General features: G+C 31.8%; 1 protein-coding gene across 1 annotated transcript; it reads left to right on the top strand.

Annotated features, from left to right (window-relative positions):
* The first annotated feature begins 2,682 nt into the window (after positions 1-2,682).
* Positions 2,683-5,675, top strand: LOC143634911 (mitochondrial fission 1 protein A-like). The gene is made up of 6 exons (XM_077102868.1): positions 2,683-2,792; positions 2,891-3,007; positions 3,141-3,282; positions 3,491-3,618; positions 4,698-4,761; positions 5,342-5,675. The coding sequence occupies exons 1-6, from the start codon at positions 2,718-2,720 to the stop codon at positions 5,452-5,454; spliced, it is 639 nt and encodes a 212-aa protein (XP_076958983.1). The 5' UTR covers positions 2,683-2,717; the 3' UTR covers positions 5,455-5,675.
* The last annotated feature ends 5,796 nt before the right edge of the window (positions 5,676-11,471 follow it).

The raw sequence follows: 11,471 nt of genomic DNA, 5'->3' as shown, positions 1-11,471 counted from the left end.
CCACCTCGACGCACGGGGCCGACAAAGCTTGGGTTTACCGACGTTTGAGTTTCACCAACTAAGGCTACCCCATCCGTCCATCTCAAGTTTTGTATATATTTTTTGTTTTCATTTTGTTTTAGTTCCAGAATATCATAATGAACGTGACCAAAGCCTACTGCTTCACCGTCTTAATGTTTGGGAATGGCCATGGGTGGATCTAGTTACATGGGTGCGGGTTCACGGGAACCCACTGAGTTTCAGATTATATATATATAACGCCTATATAAAATATGAGAGTGGAACCATATATGAATTATAGTGAATCCATATACAATATGGCATCATGGTCTGATGGTAAACTCCATACCTTATTATTGTGGGAACCCTAGTTCAACTCTCTCTTTCAACATTTCTTTTTTGTCTTTTTTCCCAACTGGTTACTTAATTAGGGCCAGCCCTCTGCAGTCTTCACACATCGGAACAAACACATCAACACTATTGTCAAATCATTAGCACGGAATTTGTTACTTAAAGTTAAATATTATTTGAATTCGCTTTAATTTTAGAGTCTCATTTATTTATTTATTTATTTATTTATTTATTTCATTTTACTTTTAATTTCTACTTTGTTGTTCTGTTTGTACAACAACAAACCTCAAACATAAAGTTACATAACTTAATTTATGACTTGTTGGGCCTTCGTTTGTGATTAGTTCATTGTTACGTAACTTAAATGTGAATTTCCAACCTCCGTTTATACAGAATGTGGCTTTCTTTTCTTCGAAATATACTCTAATTTACCGCAAAATCTAATTTACCACATAATCTAATTTCTACATATTAGTTGTATACTTTATGTTGTTGTGCAATACTTAGTTTTTTATTATGGATTATTAGACTCTAGTTTAAATACAACTATTATGGCAACATGTTTTGGATGGTTGGTTATTACCAATGATCATTTATTAGTATCTCGCAAATGACTCATGGAAGCACTGATGTATTCAACTGATATTGTATTTTATTATTGTGCTACGCCCCTACTTGACCCGATCGGCCTGAAAATTCTAATGTTGGTTCCGAGAATGTAAAATTTGACAATCAAAAAAAGGTGAACCCATTGAAAAAAATTATTGGATCCGCCACTTGGAATGGCAACATTTGGTTTTACCTACGCCCGAGTTTTACCGACCGAGTAAACATCGTTTTAAATTTTCTAACTTTTTATAAGTTAATTTGACGAATTTATTTTGTGAGTTTTAATACTCGGGTTTAACTAACATTGTATATACTAGAGGTGTTAACGGTCCGGTTTTCACGGTTTTTCGTCAAAACCATAAACCAAACCGTTGGTAACGGTTTTTGATTTATGTAAACCAAAACCAAACCGTATAACTTTTAAACCGAACCAAACCAATCCGTTAGTAACGGTTTGGTTTCACGGTTTGAGCTTGTTAGGTTTTTCTACAAAATATCCACAATAAGAATTGACATATTTATGGTGAAGAACATCAAAATTACTATCCAACCAAACTCCAAACTATTCAAACTAATTAGCTTCTAGGTACATCAAAAAGATGTAAAAATACTTCAAAATAAAAGTGTTGCCTTATTGTAGTTTGTGGTTTGTGTTACTTTGAGTTTGGGATTTTCATTAACAGTTTTAGTTTAACACATATGCAACAATATATATATTAAAAATAAATTCAAAATGTATATTTAAATTATACAGTCCGGTCCGGTTTATACGGTTATTTTTCAATAAAAACCGTAAACCAAACCGTTTGGTACGGTTTGATATTTTCAAACCGACCAACCAAAATTTAAGAAAAAAAACCAACCATGAAACCGAACCGATGACCGGTTTGGACGGTTTCACGGTTTTAAACCAACCCGTGAACACCCCTAGTACATACCATAACAAACATAACCGATACTGCACAAATTGCGTTGACTCACCATCGTAACGCTTGGGAATTACTAACGAGCAGGTTTTACCGACGCCTGATTTCAACATTTGGGTTTTACCGACCCATACACCAACCAACTGATTTTGTCACGCAACGCACTGGTAAATAACTAGTTATTATATTATTATTATATATAACAAATGACGATTTTGGTGCCGCAAGGACCCACGATATTGGGCCACTTACGACACCTTAGTGGTCACCGAAAATTTGTTTGTTTGTTTTGTTTCTCTTTTTGTATTTTATAGTTCAAGTACAGTAACGAACATAACGTAAACCGACCAAGTGACAATTTGTTTTCCTTTTTTTTGTAATCCGGTATCGTAACGAACGTGGCGAAAACCGACTGAATTTGCATAAGCTCACTACATTATGTTTTAGTTTCAGCATCGTAGCGAATGTAACGAAAACCGCCTAACACTGGTGACTGACAGCGTTTGGGTTTTACCATCGCCTGAGTTTTACCTACCTGCCCTGACGCAACGCGCCAGGTGAGCTGCTAATTTAATAATATTAACTTTTTAATGCCATATGTAGTTTAGGCCGGCGATTTTACTTTTTAGTCATTTACCAAACGGCAGATCGGGTAAAAGATTTAATTTTTTTTTTATTGCATTTTCAATAACCGCGTTTTATGTTAATGCTTAGAAGTTGCCAAAAAAAAAAAGTCAACAACAAGCTCGACTTTATTATGCAATCCGAAAACACATTATTTACTTTAATAATAACCAAATTTCAACGACTCTTTCTGACTCGTCAATCACCATGGAAATGATCGGTAGCTTGTCTGCAACTCCAGATATCACCCAAAACACCTCATCTGGCTCACTATCAAACTGGGTAGCTAGCTTTTTGATTAATCGTTTTAATAATATCTTTACATTACAATCTTTCTTTCCTCACGGCTCATTAATATCTTTTCTTTTGTTTATATACAGTTTGGTAGGCGATGGACAAAAATGCAGGTTGTGACCAGAAAATTTTTCAAGCCTCTAAGAACAATTTTCACCAAAGAACATAAGATCCGTTGGATAGATGATCCATCTGTTATCAAGGTATAATATCTTTGTTGATCTCATACTGACAAACAATAATGTTACATGAAAGCATAATACTTTGTAAGAGAAAATAATATATCAGTTTCATTTTATATATATGTCTAGTTTTTTAATTTAGAACTTCCTTCAGGACTGTCATAATCAATATAATGCAGCTTTAAAGGTTTCCTCCGATGAAGATATAGATAAATGTTTTACGCGCTTAACGTATACCCTGGTTCACTCGACGCAAGTTGAAGATGTACTTCATGGGATAGAACTCTTGGAAGAAGGTGCATGAACTTTTAAACTGAATCTTGCTATTATGATATTATCTTTAGGTTTTAATGAATTACTGAATTTGTTACATATATAATGGCTTGGAAGTCGTTAAGTATACAGGAATCACATGATTCATAGTTTGAAGTCAATGGATTATGTGCAATGGATGGTTGAGATCTATTTAGTCTCTCTCATTTGAACTCGCATCTATTGATACAGGTTTCTTAAAGAATGACAACAATAGCAACAACGAGCGAATGCCAGATAAAACGTATCAACTAGCTCTCGGATACTATAGATGTGAGGAGTACAACAAGAGTCTGGAACTTCTTAATCGTTGCATCGAGGTATGACCGGACTTTTTTTTTCCAACATCAATAGATTGACTCAATTTCTGCTGCTTATGCTTGAAGCCAATTTGTAATTAGTCAATGTTAAGGAAGTATTATGTAAAATGGGTTAAGTACTCTATCTTGTAAAACCCTAGTTAACAATACAATCCACATGTACACCATCACTAACACAAACTTAAGAGTTTAAATATGGTACCAGAGCCATGGACTCCGTTTCGGTGCATATGGTCGTCACATTCATACTCGTCTATGAAATCCGGTCACAATCATCGGCAGTGGCGGACCTACACTTTACGTGTAGGTGTCGGCCGACCTCTGTGAAATTTTATTTTTAAAGGTATATATATGTAAAAATCCCTACCGACCCTTGAAATTATGACACCGACCTGTGAAATTTTTTCCTTGGTCCGCCATCCGGTCACTCTTCTATAATATCCTTTAGCTATGATGTGTTGTTGTTTTCCTATAAGCTTGTATTCTTTGTTTACGCCTCTTTATGCTTGGGCGCTTCATTGTACGAAGTTGGTTTCATTGAAGTGAGTCCCAACTTGACATCTATACTTGTGACAATACTCCTTTTAACTGGGTCATACAATCTATACGCCTTGCAGTTTAGAGAATAGCCAATGAACACACACTTGAATTTGGATCCAACTTCTTTATGTGTTTCTTGGGTGTTACTGTGTAAGCAACACAGCCAAATAATTGGGATGATCAACTGATGGTTTATCATTTTTCCTTTATGTGTTTATGTGTTTTTTATGGAACGTGCGCTTTACTAACGGTCTGCTTTACGTAATAGAAGATCAGATTACACACACCAAACCGAAATATCAAACAATACTAGATAAAAGGAAACAGACTGAGCATGTTACCAATTAGGCCTTATTCATAATCATAGTAACAATATATACTTAGATAATAAGATAAACTTGAGACTTTGAATGTCAACAAGTTCCAAAACAGTTTAACTAAATACTATGACTGGATTATTTTAGTTGAGCAATATCCCTTACCTGGATTTAGAACATTTCTTCGGTACTAAAATCATGTGATTATGGATTAATTTGCAGAATTCACACAACCACGAAAAGGCATTGACTCTTCAAAAGAAAGTAGAAGCTCAAATTCGAAGAGGTTTGTAATATATGTATATGTGTGTGGTGTGTGTGTGTTTTCATATATGCATTCGTGTTTATAATCCAAACTATACTCATCCAACTAGAAATTAACGATCTTATATAAATAAATACTACTGCAAAGAAGAAATGGATAAATTTCTATGTAATGAAAACTAATTTACTTATAATTTTGTTTTTATGTATGCAAGAATATATGATGGTAAGTTCATTTATTAACAAAACTAGTTAGAGACATCGCGGGGTCTTGTACTTGATTCGTGAAGGAACCTTTACGGCCCCGCCGGTTATTTCGTCAGAAACCCAAAATGATCCAAATTATCTTTGTAGCTGCTTTATACCGGTACGTTGCGATGGGGACACGGTGGAACACGGTTGGTATTCGTACGGTTCATTACAGTACCGTCAAAAAAATATTTTATAACAAAAGTTGAAAGTTTGATGGCCAAAGTATAAAAGGAAAAAATTTAGGTTCGTTTTTATAAGTTTGATGGTCAAAGTATAAGTTTGGTTTTTATTGGTTTTTACAATCCTAATAATCGTATGGAGTTAATCTAACAACCGTTTTATAAGTGCAGATGAATTATTGTGTGCGGGTTGTGCTTGTTTCACTTGTTGTGCTGGAGTTTTGGGCACATATGCAGCCACAGGACAATCAGACAAGCAAAAATACGAGAGGTTGAGGGAGTAATAATTGGCTATAAGGTAACAAGTATATGATGGCTCGCCTTGGTTATATCATTAAGTTGGGCAATTTGTAGGAAAAACAGTGTTATTTTCGTCTCTATGAGATTAATAATATCAAACTATAGCCATATTTGTTTTTGTTGTTGAGCGTAGTATAACTTTTAAGTTGTATATGTTAAGTGTTACGTTTGAACAAGTGAATTCAGTAATCAAATACAACACTCAAGGCACAAACGATACTAAAACACGCGAGCATCTCTTTTCTTATTAATTGGCAAACGAAAAAGATACAATTAAACAATTAAAATCATAGTTGGGTTTATATGATACCCGCAAACATACTTGATTCTAAACTTGAGCCTAAACTAAATTCACAACAAAGATAAAATAAAAAAAATTAATCCCTTAATCTCCTCCAAGTCATACTATGAGAACAAACTGAACCACCCTTATCTAAAAGTATTATACTTGATTAATACTCTCTCTCTCTCTCTCTCTCTACGCTAGCATTCTTCATCATGATATCATAGTCAATTATTTCACCATCTTCACACTCGCCAATGGTTTGGTGAACATATCGGCTTCTTGATAATTTATTTCAATATACTCCAATTCGATTTTACCGTTGAGTACCGTTTCTCTAATGAAATGATAGTGAGCTTCAACTTTACTAACGACGCACACTCTTGAGTTGCCATTGTTTCTGTAATATATTCAGCTTTGGTATGAGACACTTAGCTTTTGTTGCATCATGTTATAGCTCATGACCCCACCAAAAATACATACTCGATTGTTGATCGGCGAGTAGTTAAGTCTCATGCATAATAATTTCGATGCCCACTAATTTGATTTTTGATTCCTTCTTAAACATGACACCGAAACTAGGTGTTCCTTTAACATACCTTAATGCCTTTCAAAATGCTTCGAGGTACGAATTCTTTAGATTTTGCATCAACCGACTTAATACTCCACTCCTACTATATACGCAATATCCGATCTAGTGAGCATTAAATGAGACTTCCGACCAACTTTTGATATATAGTTGTCTATTCACTTTTTTCATTCGTCGAACCAAAGGTGTAAATTGGTCTCTATTGGAATCGTCGACTTACAATTCGCCATTCTGAATTTGCTTAATAGCTCCACCGAATACTTGTGTTGATGCAACAGAATCCCATCTAAATATTCTAGTAAAGGAAATAACTGTAGACACTTGTCATCTTTTGGTTAATTCTCACAATTTTCCCCTCCAAAACTAATATCTTAATTGACCATAATATATGTGTAACATCTCGGGTTTGATCATTTATTACTTTGTAACTGATACTTGACCCATTTCTATGTTCGGGTTATCCTATCAATAAAATACCGCAATTATCGAGTTATATTTACCATTTTAATATTATTGTTTAATATATTTATTTATTAACACAATAAATTTCATATATATACAATTTTGACCCTAAAACTATACTTTAACCCTTTTGTGTTCCCATCTTTATACTACAGGAACTAAATAGCAATTTCTGCTTATTATAACTTCTAAACCCGTCAACCCATCAACCATATCCATACTCGTGACCCATATCACCACCCGTATGCCCAATTATTATTCTTGGACCATCGTAAACATGGAAATTGATCAATGCATTTTGTTATACATACCTTAATCGGCCTCACCGACGAACCAATTTGGTAATAGCAATCAAGTTTGATACGAAATGATTATAATATCAAACTGACATAACTCGTTTAACAATATACCCTATACAAATCATATTAACATAATTAAACCTACACACACGATCCTTTTAGCATGCGGTCAAAACCCCTATAACCAATTAAATTAAGTGTTGTTTGATTCGTGTTCTTGATCCACTTCTGGTCGGCTCCTTTTTTATCAATTTAGCTATTAGTTAAATCGTGTTAGAGGTAATTAATTATATGGGTTTATTCGTATTTATGACAGGAACATTAACCCCAATTTTAATCGGCCAAATGATTAACGATTTGGCCGATTGAATTTCCAGGGTTCTTGTATGAATTGAGTTAATTATATGTTTACATTTAAATTTATGTTTCCATATCTTACTTGAGTTAGCCACCAGCCCAGTTGGCTGGTGCACTATGTTTAAGCATCTGGACCGCAGGGGGGGGGGGGGGGGTTGTTCGAACCCCCCAGCCCAATATTTTTTGGAAACATTTTATTTGTTGGTTAATTAATCATATAAAATCATTAATTAATATTATAAATATCATAAATGATCAGTATCTTTACAGAAACCGACATATTAACTAGTTTTTTCGAACTTTGGTTAAAACCATATATATATATATATATATAATAGTTATTAAAATCGATAAAGGTTTTAATATTTAAAAGGGGTTTTAATTTAAGATATATATTTAAAATTTATCACATTAATTAACATATTAAAATATAGTATAAGTTCAAGTATTTTATAAAAGACTATATTTTATATAAATATTACTATTTATTATCTATTATTTATTATTTACAATATTAATTTAAAAGAGATTTTTATTAATATTAATAATATGTAATAATTTATTATTTCACAAATAACGATCGACCTCAAATCATTATTTATATATATTATTTATTACAACTATAATACTTATTAAGTAAAAGTATTTATATATTAACGCTAATATAATTTTAATAACCGTTATAAAACAAACTTTAAATAAAATATTTTAACTCTCCAATACCCGTTCATATCTCAAGTCCCCTTTAGTCCATCTATTTAATCGTAGTATTTCTCCGACTATCACTCTTGCTTAGGATTTGTTCTTGCTGATTCTCGGGGAGCGTAACTCATAGTATTCATTTTCTTATCATATTCAAATCTCCGCTTATTAATAAGGTGAGTATTCACTCCCATTTTTACTTATTTTCAATGTTTTGGGACATGTGTGTATCATATTATATTTACCTATTATATAGTATTCACATTTGCAAACTGTTTAATCCGTGTGTTTATATCAGTTAAATACATAACTTGCTACATGTTAATTACTTTATTTGATGCATTCGGAGAGGTCCATCATAATCACAATAATAGTATGATCATACGACTGTCGTAGTAGCCAATAGCCACTTCGCAAGGCAACGATTTTACCGACACTCTTTATTTACTCATTGGCTTAATTGTTTGTCTCACAGGAACATTTTTTTACGTTTTTATACTATATTGTATCTCAAATTAATTGATGTTTTACTCACTCAACCTTGTGTTGACAAAACTATTTTATTTTATACGCATATGCAGGTTTATCGTTTGAACTGATATCAGGATTTTGGTAAAGAATTTATAGATTTTTATTGTTAGAATAATGAATTAAGACGTAGTTTTAAATTTAAACTTTTGAATTATCTTGTTGCATTATTTTTAATATTATGTACTTGGTTGTTTGGATTTATTTGAATAATTAATTAAATTTAATAGATATTATCACTTTTTAATTTTTGCATGATAGTACCTTGAGAGTTGTGAGCAATCATCTCACGCCCCGGCATTTCCTCCTTAGGTTGGAGTGTGACAATATGAAATAAATTAATAAGTATTCACTTTTCTTTTACACTTTATTTATACTATATTTATACATTTTTTATAAACATAAATAAAAACATATTATTTCACTATATATTCCAAATATTTTGGGAAATCCAAAAATCAACAACAAACCATATCATTAATTTAGTGTACTATTTATATTATATTGTAAAGAAAAATAAAACTCGAATATGCTTTCATTTTACAAAGTATTTTTTTAATTATTAAATTTTAAATATATGCTTAAAAGTCGATCCATTTTTTTTAAATCAATCCATTTATCTATTATTATTATTATTATTATTGTAAATTGTCATATAAATTATAAATATATGCTTTAAATCTATCCATTTATTTTTTTAGTTAATTTAGTAAACTATACAAATGTTAAAATGTAAGGATAGTATATACGAACCACTTTCAGACATAAAAAAGTTTATCATATTTAATTTCTTACTTTTTTTTATCAAGGATTATTTCGGGATTTTTGTGGAATTTAAATGTGATTTTTATTGGTCAAAAGTTGGTAAATAGATTGTTTGGTACAAGTTAACTACATTTTATGTTAGAATTTGTTACATATCAAAAAATAGGAAAATTGAGTATTTTTTAAAAGTTTGAGAATGCAAATTAATTTATTGTCAAATTTGTTATGGTTTCAAAGTGTTGACTTGAAAATATCAAACGAATGAAAGTTAGAATTTTAAACATGATTCGGGTTTCAAATTTATTTTCAAGGGCATTTTTGGAAATAAAAATGTTCGGGATTTGAAAAATTGACTATGTTTCCCTCGACTATTAAAATATAAGAAAAGATTGCGACCACTTTTGACATGCCACCCCCATGCATATTAATGCTTCTAACGTATATCAAATTTGAAATATTTATGGCAACATTAAATTTTCCTTTAGTTGTGATCAGAACATTGTATGGAGAGCATATCGTGCAAAACTATGCTCAAATGAAACAAAATATTCACATAATTGAATAGGTTAATATGTTATTTTTCTATGTTGTCATTATAACAAAGTCGAGAAGCCCCCTGAAACTTATTAAAATCTTTTTCATGGTGTAGCTCAGAAAAACATAGTTCTTGAAGAACATCTGTCGTTACAATTTAAGTTCTCCTTTCCTTCGATGGGTGGTAAACTAATAAATATATCAATAAAGATAACGTTTCTTCTGTATTTAGACCGAGTAGTTAAAATTACTATCGTATGAGAAGTCTTATTTCCAAAATTGGTTTATAACCAAAATTCTTTCAATTATACATATATGACACTGAGGATGATATTTTCAATAGAAAAAAACATTTTCGGGTACATTTTTGAACGTGCATTTTTTTATTAAGTTCATTTAAAAAAATTATTTTGTGATATAAATAAAATCAATTTATGTACACATAGTATAGATACAAGCATAGATGTAATACATTCTTTCATATACACTATGTAATTATTTGTTTTACTTGTAATTTTATAATTTGAATTATCTCGTGTGTGACACGGGCTATAAAACTAATTTGGTTTATATTTTAACTCCATCCCGAGAAAGTACCTTTGTCTTTCTATAACTTTCATATGAAACCGGATACACAAGTTTTCTTTTCATTGGTCGATTACACTTCTTAAGTCTCCCGTGATAATCTAGTCATTATATAATAAGACCACAGCCACCTTTGTTTTTTTCAATCTGACTAATAGTTAGGTTGGCCTGACCGGTTAATACAATTATGTTTGTTGGTTTGATCGTTTTTCTCTAATTTTAGTGCAAAATCAGGCCTTTAAAGTTTTAAAAGTTCAATCAGGCCTTTAAACTTTTAAAAGTTCAATAGCCTTATGGAAAACCAAATGTTTTACTTAATATAATCTTTTTTCTATCATAATATATTTAACTATAAAACTATACTTTTATAAATCTCATGTTGACCTATTCAACATGATAAGTTAAACTTGTCATGCATGACATAAACAGCTTAAATGATTAAATGACTATTTAGGCATGCTTTCAATCATTCCATTAGTGTATTAACACTATTATGACCCGAACATGTTTACCTTTAAATACTAAGGCTAACCGATATACATTAGTGGACAACCCTCACTAGCAAGTCTGGTGTGGCAGCCACATGGCACTCGTCACATGAGGAGTCTCCCTGGAACACCCCCCCCCCCCCCCCGGCCTAAGTGTACCGACGGTGACCAGTATGGTCATTCCCTCTCGTTTGAGGGTTAACCAATAAAAAAATTTATTTTGATATCTTTTCCTTTTTAATTTTCTAGTATTAAATAATGATATATATGATGCATATCTAATCTAAATAATGATATAGTGAATTTTGTTGTTGAAGAGTGATGCATACCTAATCTAACTCATTTAGCATAACAAACTGTGGTTTATAGATTTATACAAACCAAAGAAAGATGTGTTTAATTACATTTG

The sequence above is a fragment of the Bidens hawaiensis genome, unplaced genomic scaffold (assembly GCF_021521415.1).
Source record: "Bidens hawaiensis isolate Kalapana, Puna unplaced genomic scaffold, B.hawaiensis_p1.1 tig00007270_1, whole genome shotgun sequence".
NCBI classification, from domain to species: Eukaryota; Viridiplantae; Streptophyta; class Magnoliopsida; order Asterales; family Asteraceae; genus Bidens; species Bidens hawaiensis.
This window is presented reverse-complemented; position numbering and strand designations above follow the sequence as displayed.